This window comes from Syngnathus scovelli, chromosome 8, assembly GCF_024217435.2.
Source record: "Syngnathus scovelli strain Florida chromosome 8, RoL_Ssco_1.2, whole genome shotgun sequence".
Lineage (NCBI taxonomy): Eukaryota > Metazoa > Chordata > Actinopteri > Syngnathiformes > Syngnathidae > Syngnathus > Syngnathus scovelli.
The window spans coordinates 9373050-9399848 of NC_090854.1; the positions used below are offsets into that span (position 1 = coordinate 9373050).

Sequence of the window (26799 nt, forward strand, 5' to 3'; positions counted from 1 at the left end):
CGCTAAACATGATAGACGTAAGCAACACTGACACCTACTGGTCACGGTTGTAACTACATAGAGTTTCCGGTGACCATGGAGCCTGAATTTTGTTTTGCCAATTGCTTTCATTTCCAAAGATCACCCCTGCTGGGTTGGTTCCTGGGACTAATTAAGCTTTTGCTTTTCATGTTTCAACACGGAACTTTCACAAAACCGATTTCCTGTGATTTGAAGACATAAAAAAGGGTAAATAGTTGCAGGTGGTAGACCTCATGGTTAACTGAGAAGCAAACGAGATTGGAATTTAAGGTTTCTATTTTGATCCTAACAGTAGGCAAGCAAGTTATAAATTTTTGAAATGACAACAAAACCATTTACAGTGTAATCATACATGTTTATTATGAAAGAAACCAGACCAGGTGTACAGCATTGAGTTTTAAAGGGTGGCCTGTTTTACATTGGCTTGAAATTTATGGCGTACCATCGGTAACATTCTTCAGAAGTAAAAAAAAAAAAAAAAATCTTTAGAATGTCAATGAGTGTGATAAATGTTTGGCACCACAAGTGAAATTTCCTGCAAAAAAAAAAAAAGGCCATTGAAGAGTATACAGACATTTTTCTTCTCAAACTGGGGAAACAAATTAAAATGAAGAATACAAGTGGATATGATTATTACAAAAACAGTATAAAATGACATCCTGTAAAAAGGTTGAAGAGTCTAGCTGTAAAAACGCCAGAAGAAGAAATGCAGTCTCTGATGCAGTCGAAACCAGCAGACATGCCACCATTAGAACAGTAAAAAAGCACCAGCATGTGCAAGGGCACATGGACGGACAGATGTCCCACGTGTGTGAAGACTGAATGGAGTCCAAACTCAATGAGCGTGGAGCTCCTTGTTGTTCTGCACCCGAGCCCGACTGGAGGGAGATGTTGCGCTGCGGATCACCTCCATCCACCTGAGGTCAGTCAACACAATGTGAGCCACCCGATGCATTCAGGTACATGTAAATTACACGCTAGGCTTACCTTTCAAAGGTGTACTCGCTCTCCGACCGAAAGTAATAGACGTGGGACTTGAAATGCAATTTAAAGACATAGTCCTTGTGGATGTTTTCTGACTCGGCGGGGATGGTGACTGAGTAACCCAGAAGGGGAAGGCTGGCTAGTGGATAGTCATCCTGAAATGAGGAGAAACACAGCATGAACAGGAGAAAACCATTTGTACTACAGAGGGATTGAGATAATCACCTGGTGGGACTTGTAGAAAAACAAGCTGAAGTTGGTGAAGACCACCCATAGCTTCTGCCAGCCATTGCTGTTCTTGAACTTCCGTAGTAGGTTTCCTGATAGCTGGTTCTAGAAAACACAACAAATGTCAATACTATTTTTTTTAATCTGCCTATTGTTTCCATTAAATGAGAATGTAGAATTATTGGGTATACCAGCACAAGCCATCAAGATCCAAAAAGCCAAATATGGCTCCAAAAAGTTGGGCATCATTGCATTGGGCTATGCAGGTGTGCCTAATATTATGACGGAGCAACCCAATGAAGCCTGTGCTGTCTGCCTGGCTCTTTTACCTCTAGACTCCTGCGGGCTTCACTAAAGGAGAGGCTCTGTATTCGGTACCAGCAGATAACGCACAGAGGCACCGCTCCCTGGCCACTGCGCGGGCCCGCCTTATTCTCACTGACTGGACTAGCGCCCTCTAGTGTGTGGAAAGGGGGGGGGGGAGCGCACAGACGCATGAGGAAGAGAAACGACAGATAGGGAGGGAGGACAGAAACACAGACTGAGTAGGTGAAGCATCGGCATGCAGGTGCAAGGGTCAATAGCACAAAGGTCAGCGACATCCAGGCAAGGCTGCGAAGAGGACGTTTGTTACAAGGGGGGCGGGGCCACACAGGAAGAGCTCACTTCCAAAACATGAGTGAGTTTAGTGAAAGACCATCAGAGTTTGCGCAGTGGGGGGCTGGAGAGAAAGGGGAAAATTAAAGAAAGGCCAAATTTGTCAACATCGACGGGGATTACACGCAAAGTGAACAACGTCCTCACCAGAAACCCATCAACAATTGCAAAACAGTAGGCGCTTCATAAATAATTCAATACAGTAGGTTGGGACCAACCACTTCATGATAAATAATAAAAAATATTTTTAACAGCAGTGTTATTAATATTAAATGACTTGCAGGTGTGAGTAAACTGACATCCTGTCAAAAAGTACCGATTTTTTTTAGTTTCTTCCCAGCAAAAAAACTAACTTTACAGTCTGACTGGTGCGTGAGGATACTGTTCCCATTGCAAAATCCCTGCGTGACTCCAGCAGATATCAAACACAGAATCAGTAAGCAAGGCGGAGGCGAGTGAGGTGGTGGTGGTGGTGGTGGTGGTGGGGGGGTTTAGCTCGGAGCTCGACGTTTTGTCCGGTACCTCCACGGCTAAGCTAAAATCCACCATGGCCACGCTGGTGTTCCTGTGCCAGCACACATGCACCATGGTGTTACCACGGAGAGGGGTCGCCCTCTCCGGGGAGCTGTGCGATGTGGTCGTGTCGTCTTCGGACTCCCCCTCCACCGCTGTCGACTCCTCTGGGGATTCTGGGAAAGTCGGCAGGATGTTACTGCGAGACATGTGACGGGACGATTGGGAGAGAAGAAAGCTTGAGGAGACAACGTCTGGTTAGCAACAAATGACTTTTTTTTTTCCGCGGTCATCACTTTGATTGAAGAAAGCTCTGTCTGCCCACAAAATGCAAATATTAGTCTGACAAAAAAAAAAAAAAAAAAAAAAAAAAAAACATTTTCGATCTGAGTCTTAACTTACTGCTGTCAGTCAGCGTGCAGCTCATCAGGTCAGATGAAGGCCCGTTGTTGTTTTTTGCCATTTCTACCGCCATCTCAATGTCCTCCATCCATTTCCCCATCTCTGACAATGAACTGTCGGGAGGAATGCACAAAATACTCGTGCGGAAAAAAAAAAAGATGGAGGAATGTTATCAGCCACTTTTGATCTCACCTGGCTGCCACCACCACAGACTGCCGCTGGCTGACCAGAGTGAAGGCGTGAGGAACACCCCACTCATCTTCACTCTCTCTGATCTAGAAGGAACCACACACACACACAAACACACACACACGCACATATAAGAGGGTGGCTGGCGCTAAGTAGGACAGCTGGGACGGAAATAGACGGCAAAAAAAGAGATTGCATGAGGGAGGATTAAACGTGATCTGGTTATCCCAAAAGCACAAGTGCGTTTGTTTTGGACGTGTGTTTTTGTTTGTTGAACAAAGCCACTCTGCTTATCTGCTGATGACAGAGCGGTGACGTTCTCCTGAAGCGTTCTCGGTCTAATTACGAGGGACTCACTGTCATGCCCTGGAGCGGGAGCTGTCCGTGAATTTTGAACTGATTGGTTGCAGTCATCCCTCGACTACTGTACAAAATGACGTCGTTGAACTGTAAGCAAGAAGCACAAAAGTACAAAGTAATGAAAAGTATATTCGTTGATGACAAACTTGTTAGCAAATCTAATCTAGCGAGGAACTTTGTCCTAATAAGAAAAAGTGAGACGTTACCAAGAAAAACATTCGTTGCTGTAGGCCTTTTCCAGACAACTTGCTCAGGCAGCCAAACCTGATGAACTCCTAAAAAAAACAGAAAAAACAATTAAAGCCAACTTTAATTAAAAAAATAACTAAAATAATTTAAAATCAATAAATAAATATATAATATAGTAATATAATATAATATAATAAAGCCAACTTTAATTAAAAAAATAACTAAAATAATTTAAAATCAATAAATAAATATATAATATAATAACATAATACAATACAATACAATACAATACAATACAATATAATATAACATAATATAACATAATATAATATAATATAATATAATATAATATAATATAATATAATATAATATAATTTAGTACAGATGAAGTCAGCCTTACCCGACCAGGAACAACAAGATTGTCCACGCCAATCAGATCCTTCTTTAGCTCCAACAGTTTCTGGAAGTTCTCCATTTTCACGATGCTGCCCTGGAGCTGCTCCACCACTTCAGACACATCTGCCAGAGCAGCTGCACACCAACCCACAAATAAATTACAATCAATCTTACATTCTATATAACAGCAGAATATTTGTTTACAAAGTCCCAAAAAATATCTACATAGCAAAAAGCACTGAAATGAACAAACTTGTCTCGCCTGCTTACCTCTGCAGTCCCTGAAGTCCACATGTGTCGCCGGGTAATGTTTACACAGACGCTCCAGGATATGCTTGTAGTGCACGAGGCGGTGCAGAGGGCGCAGGATGAAGACGTTGAGCGGCACGTAGCACACCTTCTGCAGCTCAAAGTCCCGGCAGAGACCTTCTAACCTGCGTGACGCCCTGCACGCCTTCTCCAGCTCCATGAGGAGATCGCTCTGCTTATGCAAGTTGGCTGTCAGTGGCTGTGGATGACGAGTTGTGTGTTAATGAGGCTCCAGGCATTTATAGGGAGAAGATCAAGTTGACTTCATTAAACCTTCAAGCCTTGTAAATTCTTCAGCATGACATCGCCAATGCGCTGGTAGTCTCCTTTAATGTGAGCATTGGATCGACCTTCCCTAGAAGAGAGAAAAATACACACTTTGAATGAATCAATAACAGCAGAATCTTTTGAGAGTAAATTCCCAAAAAGTCGAGGTAAAAAAAAAAAATCCTTGGAGTTTTAAAGACCCAAATAAGCCACAAGGTGTCGCCTTTGAGCATAAGCTTTAAAAGGCCATATATTACTGTATTTTTAGTCCAATTTGACATCACCGGTACATGTCTGTATTATAAGTGTAAATAACAATTAACCGGCATTAGTGTCGTTTAAAACATTTGACTTTCTTCTATTTTTATCTGTTAATGTTGAATTAAGAGTCAAGGTGTCCAGTAACCTCATCCCATATCGAGCACAAGTTAAATAGCGTGTGCGTCTTGTCAGCAGAATCATTTAAGATGTCATTTGGAGTTTAAATTTACAGCAGAACAAACCAATGTGAGAAAAAAAAAAAGTCTGCCGTTCTGGGAGCTAGGCTGATTTAACACATGGCCATGAGTCAGTATCATGTGTTTTGGGGAAAGCACAACATCATTAAAAGAGATCAGACAGCCGAAACCCGACGGCGAGGAAATGTCTGCCTCATGCAGCGTGACTGTTACCATGGAGATAGCAGATCCCGCTGTCATGACAGCAATGATTCAACTAAAAACATTATTGCATGTGTTTGGTTTTATTTATTTTTTTTACTGTCAGAGTGTGAAGTGAGCCTCACCACAAAGCCAGCCTCTGCTCCACCTCCCTGAGAAAACCCGTGTGAAATTTGTGAAGCGGCTCAAGCGTGGCGAAAACGGCCTTCTTGAGGGAGTCCGGCGTGTCCTCTTCCTGTCCTATGGCGTTCTGGAAAGACTGAAAAAAAAACATGACAAACATTTAGAACCGTTTTATGGCGCTTGTATTGAGAAATGGCATAAAAAAATAAAGCACTTGAGTGTTTTGAGGTGAGGTGCGCCAACAGTTCAGATGACATCACCTTCGTTTGACTGGAGAGATTTAGAGAGATGGCGTGCATAAAAAAAGATGGGACATAAGCCAACCCAAATATTTATGAGATATGGGAGACTTTGCTGAAGATAGCAAGGTGATAAAAGCATCAGGGAAAAGAGAATTACACATGTTGAGGAACCCTTGAAATATATACAGGCCACATCATTAGGAACACCTACACACACTTTAAATAAGACGATGAATGCAAAATTACTTTGACTGTGTTGCCATGATTGCAGAAAGCACATAATACGATTTCCAAGTGCCTGTTAGTAAAGTAATATTACATATTCGTTTATGCGTGGCTCTACCGTTTGTGTTTAACACCGCGGCACTCATGCTATCTGTTAGCCTACGGTGTTAGCATTAAGCTAATGGACTTTATTTGGTTATTTTAAACACACAACATTACATGTAAGGATCTTTTTTTGTGTGTATAGTTTTACTGTAACCTTTAATGGGAAGTGGCAATAAACAAATAGAAGCGTCTTTTTGAAAGAATTGTTCATCTACCAAAATGCTGCTAACGCTTGACTCTGGGATATACGGAATAGAAATGGAAGATGGATGAATGGATTGACAACACTGCAAACTGCAGCAGCAATAACAAATAAACATTTGGATTGGATGTCCTTAGATGTCCTGCAGATTTATCTAAAGTTGTAACCACTGTGAGTACTTCTACTGAATTTCCTGAGAGCTCCGGCTAAATCAGTGTTTGTCATGCTTGAACTGATATGTGTAATCTACATAAAGTCAGAGATAGGCCGGCACAGCTTGAGTAAATCTCTTCAAACAGAAACAGTGATGCATCAGTGGCCTTAAGCATTTAGATACTTCCGTGTGTAGTGTGGTGAATGGGTACAAAAATGTAATCTATCAAAATCTGCCTATGTCACTGCCAGCCTCAATGTCCCAGCGGGTGCTCTAACGCAGAAAATCGATGTGTTCTCTCCTTGGAGGACGGACAAAAAAAAAAAACAGTGACACGCCCCCGGAGTCATCTTACCACGGTCACCACCTCAAGGTCTTTCACATACGTCCGCTCTGTGGTCAGCAGCTCCTTGGCGATGAAGTAGGCCCGGTCTGTGGGGAACCTCTACCGAGGCATCAAACAAAAAAGATGTTTAACGAAAAGCCAAAAAGATTCATTTTATTCTACAGAAAGCACAAACCTTCCGGCGCATCTCGTCTTCATCATCGGTGCGAATGCTGCAGGCGTCGTTGAGGAGGGGGCTGGTGAGTGGAGAAGGTTGCTGGACGTCGGGACTGTGACTTCCCACCTCCAGAGCCATTTGGCCGTTTAGCAGACCGTGTGAGTGTCCGGAAGACGTGGACAGGTAGGGACTGTTAGTCAGCGCTCCTATTAGACACAGAAGAGTGAAAACTCAGCAATGGAGAAATGATTTGCTGCCTTATGTTCATTTGCTTAATTAAATGCAACTCGATATGGCTCATGGAAAAAGAGCAAGAGACAATTATTGACTATTTGAGGGAGCTTGCCCTGGCTAAAAATATAGAAGTGAAATCTCAGCAGTGACTCACTTTGTAGTCCAGACAGCACTGGCAAGCTTTGTGCAACAAAAACATACTCCAGAAATAGTAAACTCAAGGGACACAACATTAGGTACACCCGGACAATCTACAGCTGGATCAAAAATTAGGTAGCAACTCAGATAATATATAATTGGAATAGCACAACAGCGAGCACAAATTGGGGGTTGACTGTAAACAGTGCAGTGGGGGGAAAAAAAGTGGAAACCACAAACCACAAGAAAGCTACAGAAGATTAGAGCGACTAAGTGTTAGTGATGCCCTGCAATTATTCCGGAGACGAATCGCTACTACAAAACAACAGGGAGGATGAAAGGAGATGTCAAAAAGACAATTTTGTCATCTGACTTCATAAACGCCATTTTTATTGACTTTCGTAAAAACATGAGAGATTCATGCAAGACAAGCAGCATATAAACACAAGAGTGAAAGTAAGGAGGGAGCGACAGGAGGGTGGGGAAAAAAGTGATTTCATGCAATGATCTTCAAGCCTGTATGACATTTTTAATAACTTACAAGCTTATTGACGTTAACAAAACGTGTTAGAAATTGCCAGTTGCTCAAATTACAGTACAAGCAAAGAGGAAAAAGGATATTCTCATGCCAGAACAAAGGATGAAAAGTGTGCATGAAAAAAAAAAAAAATCTGAAACCGCAACGATCTAGTAACAAATGAGTAAATTACATATTTACAAAGAATTCCAAAATAAAACATTAGCTGCATCACTGCAGGAGTGGAAACCTGCTAGCTTGCTTGCGGTTAAAGCTTGAGTGTGTGGGCGAAAAAAAAAAAAAAACTAAAGACATACAACAACATCATGCAAACAGACAAATGCAGGAAAAAAGTGAACAAAAAAGGAAAACAAAGAAACTCAGGAGACACAAGTTAACATGCAGACAGAAGCAAAAAGGTTAACAAAAAGGTTTGGAAACAAAGTGCATTGTGTACAACGAAGCTACTTTCCTGAATACTCAATCCAAGTGCAAACACTCAGGGGGGAAATTAAACTACTTCTTCAGTCTGATCAGGCCACCACTGGTATCTCACTGGATATTCACCTCGGGTATAAATTTAGGTACATTTGCATGATCTAATGAGCTCCCAAACAAGAACTGAATACAAAAATGAGTCGCCATTGAGGTGACTTTAGAAACTGTACAACTTTGGTATACTTTCTCTATAAAGACATAAATTCTATTGGATTGGACTGGTGTACCTAATAAAGTGTCCAGTGACTATAATGCTAGTTTTCTTCACTAACAAACTCAACAGGGAAGGTTCTAATTAATATTGCACAGGCACATGCTACCAAACTAAAAAAAAAAAAAAAAAAAAAAAAAGACGTTACACAGTATTTTTGCTTCCCTTTTTAAAGTCATAAGGCATTTTGTTCAGAGCGCAAAAGTACTCGTTAAATGTTAAGAGGGCACTTGCAATTTTCTGGGAACAGTTTTAAATAAGCATCTAAAACTGTGTACGTAACCTATTAAAAAGACTTCACAGTGTTTTGAAACATCATTATTATGATCTCAATACTAAAATACGACGACTCAATAAAGTTTGGGGCAGTTGTTTTGAACTAGCCATTGATGATCTGAAAGGTGTCATCATCACTGAAGGTGTGACCTGTTTCTTCGTCCGCCTCCTCGTCCAGCTGGAGACTACCGAATGAAAACTTGTTTCTCGGTATGGGCGAATTGACCTCGGGCAGATTCCCAAACACGAGGTGGCTGTTGCCACCCTCCTTATTGTGCTCCGCCTCGGACTCACTGGACTCCGAGGCGGTAGTGTTACAGCCTCCGCTAATCTGAACTGCACCGACATGTGCGACTCCAGCCTGGCGTTTACATCCTAGGCCGGGTTTAGACTTGCCTGGGGCCGAGAGACCGTTGGCCAGCATGCGGCGCTCAAGAGCAGCCATTTGCTCAGCGTGACACAGGACAGGTTGCGATTCCCGGGATGTCTCGGGATTTGCGTTGGCGCGGGACTTGGTTTTGTGGTGCTTCCGAGAACGATGAGAGCGGTTTGTGGTAGCCTCGATGCTCACGTAGCCGTTTTGCTCGGCATGATTGAAGGATCCAGATGGGCAAAAGGTGCCCATAACGGGACTGGTGGGGACAACTGGTGCGCCGGTTACATGTTGGAACATGACCGGGCTGCTGCTGTGTTTATCTGTGCTATGTTGGCTACGCATGGCGGGAACATCCATCTCAGGAATCCCAACTTTAGACGGTTTAGAAGAGCGAGAGCTCTCCCTGAAGTGCATATTACCCTGAAATTCCTCCTGGTGGACCTGCACAGGGCCATTAATGCTTCTAGCGTCTGGCTGAAACGAAACCCGGCCCCGATAGCTCTGAGTCCAACCGACCGGGTCGTCGCCTCTATTATGGTCCCTATTGTTCTCAGAGCAGGTAGAAAAGTAGCCGCCTTTAGCAACCCGAGAAGCTGAACCTGTTGCCAGATGTTCGAGGTGAGCCGGCCGAATGGAGCCTCTTGTCTCCTCCTTCACGGACGGCGATCTGTCTTCCTGGTTCTGGTGAGCCGGGCTCCCCGGAGCTTCGGGTGTTTCTTGTGAACTCACCAGCGCTGACTCCTTCCACTGGTGCTGCGAAGGAGCGTCAACTTGGTCCCCGAGAGCACCACTCTGGAAGGGAGCGTTAATCCACTTATTGATGCAAAAAGCTTGTCCAGTAAACCCCCGCAACATCTGGTTTGCTAGATCATTCAGAGCCTTACAAATTCTCTAATGATTATTTCACAGGGATTTTTACAATAACCAAACTAATATGACTTGTACTAGCCTGTCTATGGTGTTTTGCATGATATGTTAGCATGAAGCTAGCAGACTTTGTTAGACGAGATGACTTCTACTAGCTTGTCTATGGTGTTTTGCATTATATGTTAGCATGAAGCTAGCAGACTTTGTGAGATGAGATGACTTCTACTAGCCTGTCTATGGTGTTTTGCATTATATGTTAGCATAAAGCAAGCAGATAGATGAACTCACTTCTTTTGGCACTTTTTGGTAACGTGGAGAAGGCAAAGGCGACAGGCGGCTGTTGTGCTGGACTCGACTGTGTTTCCTAGCAGACAGGATATCGTCATAGGGTCAGCGTGAAAAGCAAAGCTCTCACCTGGATGAATTACACTTTTTACCTTTCGAATGGAAGCTTTTTAAACTCGGATTCCCTCACAAAGTCAATCACCTGCTTCTGCGTGCGGCCGCTGCGGAGACAAGCCGAGGCAGCGAGGGAGGCCAATCAGAGGTGAGTAAAAATCACTCTGCGTGACGCCGTTGCGTGAGAAAAAAAAAGAGATTTTGTTACCTGAATCTGAAAGAGGAGCCTCGTGTGAACAGCACGGGTTTGGGCTTGGGTTTGGGTTCCTCAAAGAGCCGGAAGAAGGCGTGGTATTCCACACAGCTCTTCCAGAAGACTTTACAACAGTCCCTGCTGGCCATGAGAAACTCCAACGTGTCTTGATATGAATTCTGGTGAACACACACATAAATAAATAAGTGCCAGTCATCTTTCTATGCATTTCTTTTTCAGAAAATAAACTTACATTGCCATCAGCCCTGAGCTTGATGAGGAAACGTTTCCTCTTGAAGCTCAGTTTACGTACTTTAGACCAGTTGAAAGAGTTAATCTTCGTGTGTCCCTGTGGAGACGAATACAAGTCAAGTGGGATCTAAAAGATGGCCGAATCTAGAGGAGCTCACCTGAAAGACAAGGACGCCCGTGTGGGCAACGGCGAGGCTTAAACGCGAGCCCTCGCGGTCTTTGGCTGGCTGGAGACGAATCCCGTACATCTCCAGACGTCGTGCCACTTCCAGCAATTGGAAGTCGGATTCGGCCGGGGTCTGACCACTGCAAAATTCCAAACGGAATAAATGTTAGTGTGGTTTTGATTCTATGCAGTACTTATACACAAAGCAAATCTAATTAAATTTCATCTTGCCATCCATCACTGATAAGTACAATAGTCTGAGGGCGTGAAGGTCAACTGTGTTTATGTCCAATATCGCAAAGTTGTCGGGAAAAAAATAGGCAACTTTTCCGAAGCCTGCTTTCCGCCTGCATTCTGTGATTAATGAGCAGCTTATCTTCACGTGGCACCGCCGCTACGAGAACGGCGGATTTCGTTATCAACTAGGCCCCCCGGGGAGGGAAAAAGAAAGGAGTACATTAAAAAGGAGCTCCTGTCGAGGCGTAGCCATTCACCCGCAGCCAGCCCATCAGTTTGAGGAGTCGCTCTTGGCTTAAATTCAAACGTTGTGAAAAAAGGACCCTTGACTTCACACGGCAAACCCACAATCGACCCTAAAAATCTGAAGCGGGCTGACAGCAGCTGTGAATTATTTGGTGCGTGAGCACACATTTTCACTGAATGGTAGACAAATTCAAATCCACGTGTGGTCGCTAGCTATAAAACGCCTCACTAAAACTGATGGGAATAAATCTGTACACTATTGCTGAGTCAGCCATTCTGTGTAATACAAAACTTTTAATGTTTAATTGATACGATTAAAAGCAAAGAGAAATCTTGGGTGAATTTATCTGAGTTTAGCCACTGGGATCTTAAAAACAAAAAGGACATCATGCTTACATATTCATGGAGTGGAACTCCATAATCTTGTCAATCAATGGCATCTGATCTGGGATGTACTTATTATTGAGGAGGTGTGACCGGCACTGGCTCTCCTCAAAGTCGCCAATCTCAGCTGAAAAGTTTTGAAGAATAATCATTCAATAATAATAAATCACTCCGACATCACAGAAAATGAGCCTTCAGCACTCACACTGCAAAATGTGGGAGACCATCAACGCAGCACTGGTGTCATTGCACGTCAGACAACCATTGGAAAGATCCCGTTTAATCTGGAGTGCAAACAGGTACCTGGAAAATAATATTTATTAGGTCATCAGGTGATTCGTACTCTGAGGTTTCACTTCACATCCAGATCCCATTTTTTCAAATAGACCCATTTCAAAGTCGAGCTAAATTAATGAGACAAAGAGCGAATTAATAATGTGGAACCAAACCCACCGAGTCAGCTCTTCCAGCAGCTGGGCATGGTCCGGAGGAAAATATTTCACAGCAAACCTCAACGTCGTGTGCTTCGGTCCTGTTAGGAACATATGAGGTATTAAAATAGAAATCGCCAGAACCTTGTCAGATTCGCATCTTAACGAAACCCGAAGAGGAAGAAAAGTCAAGACTCACGTCTCAGCTGCTTGATAATTGGCTTGATGGGATCCAACCACACCTATGAAGAAGATAACATCACCATGTAATTGGTCTTACAGAGAGACGATTGCTAGCTTGATAAGACCTTCCCCATTAGCCCCTTCACTTTATTTGTCCTTCCCGCTTACTGTCATCTTTTGATGGCTCTGAAACTCCAGTCCGAAGTAATCGCCCTCAATAAGATTCATGTGGGTACACACCAGGTCGAATAACACCTTGCCTGAAGCTTTAACCTGTGGACAGAGCAGAGAGAAAAAAAAACTGCGTTAGTCATTCTTTTGTGATCACATATGGTAGCGCTAGCATGATGGCGTTAACAGATGCTATTACATTTTCTCTCTCTGTATCTTCCAGGTGAACGATTGTTTTGAAAAGACTCCACCACTTGTAGTACCGTATTTTTTGCGCTATAAGGCGCACCTAAAAACCTCAAATTTTCTCAAAAGCCGACAGTGCGCTTTATAATCCGGTGCGCCTTATATATGGACCAATATTGAGCCACTGCAGTAGGCGTGTCCAAAGTCCGGCCCGCGGGCCAAATGTATATATCTTATATATGTACAAAGTTTTAAAATGGGCCATTCATTGAAGGTGCGCCTTATAATCCAGTGCGCCTTATATATGGACAAAGTTTTAAAATAGGCCATTCATTGAAGGTGCGCCTTATAATCTGGTGTGCCTTATATATGGACAAAGTTTTAAAATGGGCCATTCATTGAAGGTGCGCCTTATAATCCGGTGCGCCTTATAGTGCAGAAAATACAGTAACTTTGATGTTTGTAGAGTTACTTTTTTTTTTTTTTTTTTTTTTTTACTGTATCTTAGCTAGCTATTTTTTCTGGTAGACACTGTAGTAACTTTGATGTTTGTAAAGCTACATTTTTTATTTTACTATAGCTTAGCTGGCTAATTTTTATCTGGTTAGTAGCTTTGAGTTGTTATTTCAAATAGTAGCCTCGAATCACAAAAGAGTTTAAAGGGGCTCATAAAAAACATCCTTCTGTGTAGTTGAGGCAAATTTACAGCAAAATACGCTTTTATCATAGCTAACTACACCTTCCTCGTAGATTGCCCAATGCGGTTAATAACAACCAAGTAAACTTTAACTGCCCTGTTGTAAACCAACAATAAAAACGGAACAACCGGAAACAAAGGAGAAGTCCACATTGGGGACAAGTTAATGACACCAAGCAAAGAACAAGTCTAAACTCCTCCGTGAACTCCACCCCGTACACAAAGCCAACTTCCCTGCTTATTGCGACACAAGTGACCTGCCGTTTTATTACAAACTTTCTGTTCGGTTGCTTCGACTGCGATGGCACACAAACAAAGCAAAACTAAACTGTATTGACACCGAGGTAAACACTCATGGGACCTGACAGGAGCGTTTTGGCTTGCCGCTAACTCGTGACTGGTTTGCACAAGCACGCTGCATCACAGCGCCAGTGAAGGTCTCCCCGACTCGGCTAATGATCTACTTTTGTGTGAGGGAATGTTTCCAGGAAGTAAAGTCTCTTCTAATTTTACACTATAAGACAGACATTTGTCAAGATAGAAACACAACAGACACAGCTTAACCAAAATGTCGCTGAGGGTGTCATGTTGTGTTTCTTTTAATACCCCATCAATTAAAAGTCAAGCTCCATCAGCTTAGTGTAAAAAAACTACACTTCCACACCCACATCTATAATCTTCCTCAAACAGCCTCCCTACACAAACCACTCCACACCCTGCCGATAATACGGCGTACAAACATATGGTGCATGGAAAACAGACAAAATGGAACTTGGCTGCGCTTCTTATTTTTTATGCAATTGTGAATGGGAACAAGCTCGCCCCAACCAGCTGCTACCATACTATGATAAGGTCTGGAAGGAGCAGCGTATAGCCTAAAAAGTCTCCTGGCAGAAATGGACTGTGCTCCTGGCAGACTGCTGCAAGCAAATTGTGGAGAAAAGATGTCAGAGTAAAAGCTTGGGAAAGTGGAACGCAAAAACATTTGACGCTGTGACTCGCAGATGTCGAAGCAGCGGTTGGCTACATGGGCTTGCATCACTGGGCCAACCAGTTACCATCACTCACTGTCAGGATGCCAGAAAGTGTCTACGTGCAGGTGTGCCACACTTTGGGTCTTGTCAGCACTTGTGACGTTTTTTTTTTTTTTTTTTCCCCGCAACCAACCGGGCTTGTTTGGCACGATCTGTGGTAGGATTTAATTTAGGCGACTGATTGTCAGCAAGGAGGACTAAATGACATTTACAACCTAAATTCTAAAACGTGAAATTATTTGTATTTATTCCCAACAATGTATTCTTTTCATTTTGTAGCATTTTCTCTGCATGGATTCTCTTTTTGTGTAATCAGATTTAAGCCTTTATGTTCTGCCATGTCAATCGATCAAATGTGCCCAGGGCCTTCAGAATCACTAGCGCAGGCGAACTTAAACTATATTAGCAAGGGGACTGTTTCTTGAACCAATCAAATTTCAAATTCATCCTCACAGAGTCGGTCAAGGCCACTAAAAGTTGGCCCTCAATGACATCCAAAAACCCAAACCACCCAAAAAACAGGAGGCAGATGCCCTGAGGGTCGTCATTGCCGTTCCACTTTCATTTTGTCCAACTTAAATTTTAATATCGTAACACAAAAGAACAAGAGGTGAAAACCATAAACGTCTGACTGAAGCACTTTCATATCCTGCCTTGTAAATCTCCCGCCACTAAAAAATAAAGCAGCATCCGAGCCGGGGATGCGTGAGGCTGCGGGCCGATTGGATTTGGGGGGGCTGATTAAATGCAGCTGTTGTACTTTAGAGCCGCAACGCAACCACTGCAGCTTTTGACCCGTCCATATTGGGCTGACGGGTTCCTCGTCGGGTTTCAACACCAGGCCGCTGTTTGTGTTTACACGTGTATCGCCGCTTGAAATCATGCTCGCATCACTACACTGACCTCCGCGTGCCCCCTCTCCCCTCCCCCGTTGACAGAGGAACCCTAAACAAAGATGACAGCGACGTCTGCACTGCACACAAGCCTCCACTTGGGCTGACACTGCAGGGCAAACAAGGGAAAAAAAAATAAATAATCACCCCCACCTTGAGGTAGCTCCTTCGAGCAAATAGCCATGAAAGGTCAACATATACCGCCCTGCTGCTTTCCCCCTTTAGGAGATGTTGGTATGGTCCAGTTCACCCATCCTGCACCGGTCTTGGCAGGGCTTACCCGCAACCCCCAATACTACAAGGATGTATAAACACACTGCCAATGTCTGTCGGCTTTCGGGGGAACAAAGAGAAGCTTGTCACGCGGGGCACTAGAGGAGTAAATGATGGCATTTGTGCCAGCTGCTTAGCCATTGTTGGACACACGATTGGCTGGGATTAAAAAAACGGACTCTGGCTCAGTTCCGGAATGACCAAGCGGCCGTCGTGCAGTGATAGAATAGGTCGAAGGTCAAGGATGACAGTGATTTAAAAGGCAGCCATGTGCTTTAGCGGCAATGTAGCAGGAGGAAGAACTCGGATTGCCTTCGGGGGAGACGCGGAGTCCCCACCAGCAATCTGGATCCGATTGAACTTTCGCCATGTTTGCACTCTTGGCTTACAGAAGTGCTTCCAGTAGCGGGAAGATTAATTCCCTCACTGTAGTGCTTTTATGGAAAACATATGTGAATGCTATAGGAACTTCCTGGCCGCATTTCCCTTGGGTTCAGCGCTAGCTCGGTTATTTCCGTATCTCTGCACGGCGGTGTCTTGGTATGGACGGTATGAATGGATGGATACTCGCTGGTGCTGTGAGGGAGGGGTAGGACAGAGAGGTCAGCGGGAGTGAGAGCTTATTGTGATTCAGGTCATGCGCGACTGAGGTTCCCGGGGTGGCTCGGCTACAAGCCGCAAGCTGACAGGGAGAGAATGGAGGGTGCAAACCTGCTGATAGTCGCGCCCTCCCTCTCGGCACGTACCGATGCGCTGTGGCACATCTGTTTGCTCTCCACATTCAGGAAAGCAAAAGCGGGCCAATGGGAGAGCATCCAAATGAGGACGTTGCTCGGAAAACCTCGACCCGGGCTGCACGGGAAAAATATTAAGAGGACGGGTGGCTGCCACAGCTGTCAAGAATCATCTCATCACAAAAAACCCGCCTTAAGGTTCGGAGAAGACAACCGTGAAAATTACATCCCGGGCATTCAATGGAGATCCACCAGATGCACCTTTTTGTTAGCTTCACACTGATAATGATTTTGCTTGAGAAATAATTACAAAGTGAGCATCCCATAATATCTGTTAAGTTTGAATAATGGTCCAGAGCTTGGTGAAGGAACCTCCCCGCTATTGGCGAGAGCATCGTAGATCAGGGAGCTCCAACAGTGGTGGGCGTGCATATTTACGGGCTGACTGCTCTAGTGGAAAGGAAAGGCGAGCTCGTCGGAAAAAAAAAAAAAAAAAAGTTGTGGTATTATCTGAAACGTGCACCCATGCGAGACGCCACTAAATGTTTTCACGGTTGAGGTTAACGGTGCCTAACTCGTTAGAAGGCAGAAGGCTGCTTTAAGGCGGCCGGAATGACCAAAACGATTGGCCTTTCTCTTTCATCTGCCTGAATCCTTTTCCGAATGCGGCAAATTCTGGACCCCCCCCCTGCTGCTTGGTCGCCGCAGCAAAGGGATTAACATCACTCACACGGTGGATGCTTCACTACACATTTAGGGAGTGTAAATAAAGGCAGACTGGAGAAGGGAATAAAATGTGTTAACCATTTAAATATAATTCAAAATAACAAAATAATCATTTAATTTCCTCCTTAGTCAATTAATGGAATATATCCATGCCGACATGAAAGTTTCTTTGATTCAAAATTCTTCTGGAACGAAAATAGATTTGATGAGAACTGTAACAGAAGCTGAAGTTTGGATTGAAGATGAAGAATAGAAGAGCGAGAGCAACGGCAATCAGCGGGCTAATCATGAGATTAATGGAGTGGAAAGAAGCGACAAGCCCCTCAAGGTCGAGACAAAGAGGGACCGTGAAAGTTTCAACCAAAAGGATTTCTCCTCAAAACCTCTCTGACCTTCAAATATTAAAAAAATACTTTGGAGACACCATTAGATGTTTTAGTGGCCACGTCCAGATTCTCTCCATGAATGGATGGTCTGTTGCCGCTTGACCCGCAACATGTTCCTTCCCGCTTTTAACCTTAATCTCCACCAGTAATAAATAATGACAGCTGCACATGCTGCTCTCCAGGAGAGGCCAATCAATCGGCCTCCTCGAGATTAGCCTTAAAACGACTTAGCCTCGCGGAGTGGCAAATCCAGAAGCTCTCTGCCCTGTGATGCACACTCAGTTACCGTAACGATGTTGGCGAGGTGATGCGTTGAACTTGATCGCGGAAGAGCGGAACGAAAGGCAACGGAATCTGTTCATATTTGACAATGGAAATGCAAAAAAATAAAAATAAATTGTTTGAGATTGGCAATCTGAAGATGAAACAATGAGCAGTTTTATCTTGTTACCTAGCAACAGTGTTGGCTAGCTGTAGACTGGGAATGAGAATAACCTCGTTGAGTACTTGTTGGCAAAAAAACAACAACTTTACATTGATGAAAATATGAGTTGAACCCAAGTGACGGGACGAGATTTATGCACCAACACGGGGGAAGCAAAATGAAGGCCGGCAGCTGTTGCTCCATGTAGCCCGCCGCTTCCTGGAAGGATTTAGATCCCGGTGACGACCTACAACATTTCTCCAGTCAAACAGCCAGACTGGGCCGTAACCATGGCGACGTTGAGAGAATCGTGCCTCCTGATAAATGAGCGGGAACGAACGGGAAATGCGTTTACCTAATGCCTTTTGTATTATTCTTGGGCGTTGGGTGCAATTTGTGTCCCTGCGTGACATAATGATGCAATTACTCTGACCGCATGTGTGGATTTTGGAGGATAAAGTAGAAAAGATGCTAAGACTGCATCCTATTTGGAGTATTCTCAGGCACATCCAAAATCACTGGCTGAGAGGTTAAGCCGACTAGGAACGAGAGCACGCACTGGACGCGTTGCTCGGCCAAGAAGCGAGCCTACTGACTAATTCAACGATGTATCAACAATACATGAAGCCGAAGAGTGCCTCTTTGAAGAAGTGCAACTTGAAGTGCTTTGCTTCGGACGCAAAGGGGTTTTAGCCGGACCACTTTTAGAGCCGGTTTCCTTGGTAACGCATGCTTCCAGCTCCACGTCTTGATGCTAAGAAATTGTTCACGGTTGCACAAATTCTCCAGAAAGTTTCCAATTTGTATGCAAAAAAAACCAACAACAATGTGGTCTTAATTGCAGGCGCATGGTCCACATTAAATTGTGCATGATAATCACCAATCTTGTTCTTGTCATTTGAGTGCGGTTGAACTAATCAACAGCATGTGACATTGCTTCTACATTCAAGACCACACTAACTGCAGTAAAGTCAAATGACAAACCACACACAGCAGAACGACACATTTTACCAAAAATAACAATGTCCAGAAAATGACAAGTTCTGGTGAAGCTGTTAATTAGTGAACAGCTCATGTGTAAATGAATCAAGCAGCTTGACTTCTTGACTAAGAGTGACAGACAAGACGGTCGTCCCCAGGGACAAATCCAATAAGATCTATTGCCTGGATGCCCCCGAATGACCGCGCTTTGATTCTTTTCAGACTTCCTCATGTCAGAAAACGCTTCAACGGTTGGATGAAAGCAGCTTAAAGAATGTCAGAGGTTTTATTGACCCCCCTCCAAAAAAAGGAAAGAAAGGTAGAGAGGAGCTGGAAATTCATTGCGCAACATTTCCCGTTTTAATACCATAGCTGCAGCTACTGGTTGTTTTGATTCGTCACACTCAAGAAAAAAAAAATTGGACGCCTTTCCTCGTCTTGAAATCTTCATCCACCTTCCCGCCTCGGTTTTCTCAAGAGAGCCCTGGATTCAATTACAGCCTGAGCTCAGGAGAACAGGAAGGGGGTGAAGAAATTCCTGAAATATATCAATAAAAGACATTTGGGGATTACTGCTGACTGACAGCATTTTTGGTTTTGATTGCTGCGAGGAGAAACAACGTATCATAATACTTGCTTGACGTTAAAAAAAAAAAAGCTTTAACGGACGGGTCCACTGGCCCGTAATAAGGAAAAGTGCAAGTCGTGTCATTGCTATGGCAACCGGTGATCATGTGCTGTTGCGGTTTGTGGATCAGCCGGAACACCAAGCATGTTTTGGTCACACACTAAAATCACTCCCAGAAGGTGTTCAAAATATTTTCCTGGAAATTAATTAAAACATCTTTCACCCACCTTAATAAGATTTTTTTTCTGGTTCAGTAAATGGTCGAAAGGTCAACAAGGACGTAAATGCACGAACAGATCAGAATAATCTTGCCGGGCTCGGTTCAGACGTGTTAATTATCTACCTGAATCTCAATGAGAAATTCATAATTTATTAAAGGGGGCCTTGCCGTGGCTCACACCCAATCCCCGAAGGCTTTTACCTTTTATTTTAGATCACAGGCAGCCGGGAGGCGCTAGCTACACCCGGCAAATACGACCCCGCTACTCCCGAGTCTAATGGCAGACGGCGCCGCAGTTGAGGACCTTAATGAACAGATCAGAGAGATTCCTCAAAGAGGAACAAAGTTGAGTGGAATAATGCATGAACGAGCTTGGAAATGTCATGGCATCCACTTTGGTGCATCTGTCACAATGGAGAGCATAGGGTTCCCGCTAAACATAAGCTCATAAAGTCAAATAGATGCGCCACAAAAGGTACATCCGTGCATGGTTACCATAGGAACAACATGAGAGATTTATAATACTCGGCAGGCCTCCCCCCCAAAAGCGTACGCATGCTGCACGGTATTCAAAATAAACAAAATCTTTCATTAGCGCCGGGGTGCTCTTTAAATCATTTTTGAAAATATTTATTGACTTTTTTTTAACGTACTTAAAAATGCTACTGAAAACTTTCAATTAATATCAGTATTTCATAATGAGAGTCATTATCTATAAACATCTGCCATTGTGAAACATTATACAGGACAAGATGCAGATTTAGGAGAATACGATAGCACTTGGCGACACAGCCATGACAGCTGACAGCAGCGCCTTCAACAAAAGTGACACCGGAGGCCAATTGTGACGGAATATGTCATCCGTAATTGTTGTGTGGCCGAGTATCCCCAAGCTAACATATTATGAGGCTCTGCGTGGAAGCCCCCCCCCCCCACACCTCTACGACTTGCATATCGGTGGAAGACGCTATTCACCCACCTTTGTTGTCACCATGGCAACCCCCACACAAGCCGCCTGATTCCCCGTAACCTTTCAAAGATTCAGCTTGCATTTAATTGTGATATATTGTATGTTCACTGAGGGACTCGAACGAAGGCCATGGCTGCGTTTCTTTAAAAAAATAAATAAATAAATAAATATAAAACAGCTTTAAAAGCAGCCAGAAGCTATCCTGCTGGGAAAAGAACAGAAGCAAGAAACATCTATTTTAAGACTCCCCAAAGTGTGAAGCAATAATAAAAGATTTTCACTGAATAGATGGACGTGGAAACGATTCCTAGATAGCGGCAAAACCCAAGGTTATTGTTGTATCGAGATTCTCTTGATGTCTCCCTTACGGGGCTGCAATCATTTTGTTGCTTGACATGGGAGGTATAATTTAAGGAGGCCATTTTAATCGACACACTTCCATCCTTTCTTCATTTGCATTCCTCATTAAAGACAAGCCCACTCGGTTGGTTGGAAGCAAGTTTATCACCACCTCCAGCAGCCTTGTCGTTTTATTCATCGCTGCAGTCTGACTCAATCAACCTGAAAACAAGCATTCAAATTACCATTAATAGCGCATGACTCGTGAATGGGGAAGAACCGCTAATGGATTTTGAAAACTATAATATGGTACAAAAGGGCGTTGGATTAATGGCTGCACCTCAAAAACTGCAGCAGCCAATCAAATCGTCTCACAGTCCCCCCCCAAAAAAGAAACCTCCCTAATCAAGTCCACTGTGACTAACTCACTGTGCCACTTCTACGCCTTGAGCGATGTAAGCGAGAAGAAGCAGACTGCATCCCCACCATGGCGACCAGGTTTAAAGGGATTTAAAAAAAATAAAAATAAACACCCCAACCCCCCCAAAAAAATCTCTGCCACTCCTGCAAGTCAACATGTCAACCATAAAAATAACACCGAGGGGGGGAGCTTAATTTAATCAGCCTTATCCAAAAAAATGCTTTCCCCCAATTTTGTGGCATTTATAGACAATTACCGGCGTCAATTTTCCCTACGAGTGGGACTTTTGAAGCTCTGCTCGGCAGTTGGCCGACAGCCACTCAGCTCAGTCAGTCAAGGGACAAGCATCCTGAGGAGCGAGTTGAAAGAAGCCCTTCATGATGTAGTCAAGTCCTCGTCGCTATTCAAACCGCTAACAAGGGCAAGGCTACAACCGCCGTAATTGGGCCCCGCTGACAGTATGGTGGCTTGATAAGCACTCTTGAGAGTCCTACTGAAATCCATATGGGCCCTTTTTTCTTTATAGTCTTCTGCTGGCTTGGGTGGTCTTTGCTCAGTTCCGTGCGGCCGATGGAAATTTGGTGGATCTCTTCCAGAATTAGACGGCAGAATGATTAGTAGACCGGTGATGAAAAGCAAAGTTAGAAGATGCTAACAGTTGCTAGCATACACTTCACACCACATACAAGTTCTCCACAGGGCAATAATATTTTCAGTTTTTTTCCCCCAAGCCTCTATAGACAGATTAGAGTATTATAGGCTATAATGACAGATTATCCTCGGATAACATCAACAGTATACAAACATTGAAAATGAAAAGATGGTGAGATTAGCGACATGTACCTGGCAGAGTACACAGACAACCCAATGTTTCGGATAATTGTGACACGCTGAGCAATAATAAGAGCGGGATAGCAGGAAATCAATTGTCACCGTACATGGAAATGCCAAGAGATGAAGGGTTGCTTAACTTTACACACCAAAAGCAGGCTGTAATGTGTAAAGCAAAGGTCAGGCGCACATTGGATCATTGCGGTTAAATAGAGACTACAAGAGTTGTGTAAATACTAAGAGAATAATTCATTTTCTATCTTTCTGTGACGTCAACAGCATCTGAGGTCTCAACATTTCCCCAAGAAGGCATTTCAGCATCCCATCCCCCATTTTATCACTCTCACGGGCAACTTTAAAAAACGCCTCAAGCAAACGCCGATGAGTCCGAGAGGCTTGTTTAGAAGTCCGCGCAAGCAAAATAGCCCATTTCCTTTGAAGAACCGACAAGAATCACAATCAGACTGAATCTAAACACATTTACACCTTCAGAGCATCCGTCGGAATTGCGCTGGCCCTTTATTTTTGTGAACCTTTCTTCTCATGGTGGCCTGATTGAATAGGTTCTTCTGCACTACTGTTATTCACGTCCGTGTGGCCAAACGTCATTACCATCTACATACGTATGTTGCCAGTCAGCAGGCTAAGTAGGCTACGCTATGGTATGTGACCCCCAACATGACAAGATGGCCCCTTTTGTTTCGCAGCCACTTGATACTCTGCCCACTCGGCTGGAAACCTGCCTCTTTAAACTATTTGGGGGGATGACAGGGGAGTATACAGACTTTTTTTGGTATTGTTTACAGCAGAAAAGGGTCAGCGCTTATACCAAATCATGTAAACAGAGCTGGCAGTTCTCGATGCCTCGATTTAAAAATTCCATTAATAATTAACAAAGTATGTTGTCGGGCAGCGCTTTTTAAAAGTCTGTTTTGTGTGCCTCCTGGAGGCCATCGGACGCTTGAGAAGAATATTTATTCCTTATGTCAGAAAACTCCCCAAAATAGCCTCTAGGAGGAAAAAAAAGGTTTTTAATCAGACTTTCAAGGAAAAGATGAAGAGAATTTGAAGAAGTCAGCAAGAAAGTTAGGAGAATGTGTTTAGTCGCTTCCAGAAAAAACGAGAGGGCTGAATATTTTTTTTAGGACATAATGTTGGTTAAATTGTCCGAATAAAGCTTCTATAGCGACAAAAATATATTCAAGGTCAACAGACCGACATGACAGTGCTGGAGGTGAATTTAAATTGTACAATGTTTGGGGAACGAAAACATGAGCAGACAAGAGCTTTGTTAGCCATCTTAATGTACAATTTGATTAGGGCTATTTTTAGCCCTGAGTGTCTTATTACCATTTCAAGCTTATTAATTATGTAAAACATTTCACACATCACCATCCTCTTATTATTCTTTCAACTCCTGTGTGATATTTTTCCTTAATGAGAACAGTAACAAGCTGTCCTCCAGTTCCAGGTGAAAGTTCAAAACGTTTCATCTCTGTCACTAGCAACAAAATGTCCCCAGTCGGAAAAAAACATTTTTTGCGTGAAATTCCATTCCGGAGTGTAAATTGAGTATTTCAGATGCAGGAATCTTGCGGGCATCATAATCAAAATGCAAATGTTGTGTATGGACAGCATAAACTAGTCAATCAGCATCTTCATTCATCGGAATGTGGAAGTATCTATTTTCCGCAAAGCCGCTCTTTTATGTTTACTTATGCAACTGTCAATCCATAGCTAATCAACATCAATGTGATTTTCCACAAGAGTGCGTCAGCGAGTCCATGTGCATGCCAAATAGATGCGCCGTTTGAATATGTAGAAGGGACTCAGCAAAAGCTGACTGAGACAATCTAATGGATGAAATAAGATCCCTCCACTTTCATTACTGAATTGAAAACATCCTGCAGTTGCCATGACAACCTGTTGCCAGACTCTTCGGGGCAATTAAAAAAAAAAAAAAAAACAAGAAAATATGTTGGCAACTCACCGAGACATCAAAGAGCTCCTCTGTGTCATCCAACATATGGACCCGGATGGTGACGTGCCTTCCGGCGGGCATGGCCGGGGGTCTGTGCGCCGGGTCCAGTGTACTGATGCCAAGAGTCTCCGGGGCCCCGAGACGGTGCCCTGCTCTCGATGTCACTGGCTCCGGGTCGGGATCTGCCATGTTTCCCTGCGTTCCTGGCTGCCCACCCTGTGTAGACATCAATGACGACATCAGGAGTGACGTAGAAGCATCTTAGCCCCGCCCCCTTTTGCTCATATTAACACAGTAATGACAAGAGCAGGATTCACACTGACTGCTAATGGTCGCCTGTGGGACGAGCGATTAGTGGAAAGAAATGTTAAGCATGTTCCCGATTTCAAGGCGCAAATCAGACCGCTGTAATTTGATTTGACATTGAAATTACCAAGCGGCCGTGCCAACAGATGTGAGTCATTAAAAACAATATTGATTTGAGAGGGCTGACGCATGAAGATACAAAAATATATTTGGTCTCAAGGGGGATGGAGTAAATACAGTGAATCAAAGAGACACACATTCCCTTGAGCATCTTTCAATTTTAGATCAAAATCAAAGTTTAGGAGTAATAGTTGTGGACATCCCTGTTATGTTTTTAAAAACGACACCCACGAGCCCCCCATCATCTCCGGAGCCATGCTGCCTTGCTTGTTTCTCTCTCTGCACATTCCAATCAGTCTGATGTCATCCAAGATCTCACCGGGTAGCGCATCCGGGTTTTGCGCCCACGAGCGTGGGCAGTCGCTCAACCGCCGCAGAGGTGCACGACTCTTGCCAAACGTTTAGCGACCCAAAGTGGATAATGCAATTGAGCGGAATGCATCAAGAAATACAGGACTGAGCAGATGCAAATGTAGATATGGTCAAAGAATGAATGAAACTTCTAAATCGAGTCTATAAAAAATAAGAAAGTCATTAGTGGCCTTTTAAACCTAAACACAGGCCGAAGGGAGGGCTGATGAAGTGTGACACATATACACACACCCTCCCATGCCACAAAATGAATCACCTGGTCATGGGTCAAGGCCAATGACTTCCTCTGAATAGGTCACTCTATGCAGAGACCTGAACAGTTTGTCACTGTACACCAGCACCTTGTTGCTCGGTGTCATAAACCAAAGAGGCCCCCCCGCATGTTTTTTCCACAGAAAATGACCCTGCCTTTGAACAAGCTGGTTAAAAATTCCCCACTAATGTGTAACATAAAGCTGTAAAAAAAAAAAAAAAAAAAAAAAAAAGCATCTGGCTTAGTCTCTCCTGGGCTGGAACAGTGGTTCCTCTGTGTGCAGGGGCAACACACAAGGGTTCCTCAGTGAGGGTCAACACGGCACAGCTGGAATGCTTTAGTGACAGCTGGATGGCTACAGGGCCCTTCGGCACCGAAACAACCAGCTGTGCCCAAGCTGGACCCACAACACCATCCTTCACACATCGGGGTGTGGTTGGAGCGTGACAAATTCCCAATGGGATTTATTTTTTTTTGCCAATTGGAAATGCATCAGCAGCTAAGCAGGATATCTATACAGTAGGCGGAGATGTGATTTAAAGCCTCTGCAGGGATACAGTGGGATTGAATGGAGGAATGCTCTGGTCCGGTTTTGCAATGTAGGTTAATGGAGCAGACTGGTGCAAAGCATGTTTGCATGCATCATGTGCAACAACTACAGTACTCACCTAGTTAGACAGTGCAAAAGAGATTGCGGGTGGAAACGTGCATGATACGGCGTCAAAAAAAAAAAAAAAAAACGACTCGGCCGCAGCCTTCTGCGCAAACCCATTAAAGGTGCAATCAAAAGGCAAAGGTTTGTTAATTTTGATTAGATTTTCCTCAACAGTCTCCCACGAAAGGTACAGGATGACAGGAACAACCACGTAAGCCTTAACCCTAATCTCCTCAAACAAGTTGGATCACTTCCTTCAAGAGCACACGGGACTTGGCGAGCACGGAATCTTACCCGGTTTCCCCCTTGGAAATGCGTCTTCTTTTAAATTCCACACCTTTGGATTCCACGGCTGAGTGGATTACATGGGCGTCCCGCGGCGGGCCAGGGGGAATACGGTTACGCGGTCCAGGTGACTTAGGTGCTGCTCGGACCGGAGAAGAGACTTTCTGCGGTCGCCATGGCGGACGGCAGAGTGAGTGAGCGAGCCGGCGGTTGCAGACGAGATTACAGCGAGCCGAGCGGCCGATTCTCTCCGGTTGGCGTTGGGTGCAAAGGAAGGCGGCGCAGCGGAGGCGAGGAGACACTCTGGAGGAGCAACACCGTCATCTAGAGGCCATCATGGAAACAACATTTTAAAAACGCCAAAATCCAATGAGCTCTTGAAAAAAATTATACGCTACCTCGCTCAAAAGCCTGTTTTGTGTGATGCAAAGAATGAGAACAAAATTAATATTTTCCAGTATTTTTCCACCATTGACGAGACATATAAATAAATTGTGTAACTAATTGAGAATAAAAATGCCTTCGTGTCCATGAAAAACCCCCCACAATGCTTCCTCATTCCTTTGCTAAGCTCAGT

At 43.9% G+C, this 26799-nt stretch overlaps 1 protein-coding gene across 4 annotated transcripts; it reads right to left on the reverse strand.

Moving 5' to 3' along the window:
* Positions 1-355: 355 nt before the first annotated feature.
* On the reverse strand, positions 356-26722 carry LOC125973366 (FERM, ARHGEF and pleckstrin domain-containing protein 1). 4 transcript variants are annotated; one of them, XM_049727475.1, is made up of 27 exons: positions 26232-26722; positions 24241-24447; positions 12505-12609; positions 12353-12395; positions 12176-12254; positions 11928-12025; positions 11735-11849; positions 10848-10995; positions 10691-10786; positions 10453-10616; positions 10283-10351; positions 10134-10209; positions 9578-9770; positions 6747-6934; positions 6581-6670; positions 5300-5433; positions 4522-4603; positions 4210-4447; positions 3944-4074; positions 3561-3629; positions 3352-3441; positions 2998-3080; positions 2806-2918; positions 1563-1690; positions 1231-1338; positions 1009-1160; positions 356-938 (listed from the first exon to the last, which is right to left on the reverse strand). In XM_049727475.1, exons 2-27 carry the CDS (start codon positions 24418-24420, stop codon positions 857-859), a joined length of 3054 nt encoding a protein of 1017 aa, XP_049583432.1. In that variant the 5' UTR covers positions 24421-24447; positions 26232-26722; the 3' UTR covers positions 356-856. The 4 variants fall into 4 exon arrangements, 3 of the variants coding, with proteins under 3 accessions (XP_049583432.1, XP_049583430.1, XP_049583433.1); XM_049727473.2 differs by lacking the exon at positions 1563-1690 and adding an exon at positions 2413-2579 and having other exon boundaries at positions 26232-26719; XR_011087239.1 differs by lacking the exons at positions 356-938; positions 1563-1690 and adding an exon at positions 2413-2602 and having other exon boundaries at positions 1120-1160.
* Between the last annotated feature and the right edge of the window lie 77 nt (positions 26723-26799).

Excerpts from the sequence above, each read along its gene's own strand:
- LOC125973366 (XM_049727473.2), bottom strand. The coding sequence starts at position 24,420 with ATGGCAGATCCCGACCCGGAGCCAGTGACATCGAGAGCAGGGCACCGT. Across the intron at positions 10,996-11,734 it reads GAGTTCCACTCCATGAATAT|TGGTCAGACCCCGGCCGAAT; the intron begins GTAAGCATGATG and ends GGAATTTTGCAG. Across the intron at positions 4,604-5,299 it reads GAGCAGAGGCTGGCTTTGTG|GGAAGGTCGATCCAATGCTC; the intron begins GTGAGGCTCACT and ends TCTCTCTTCTAG.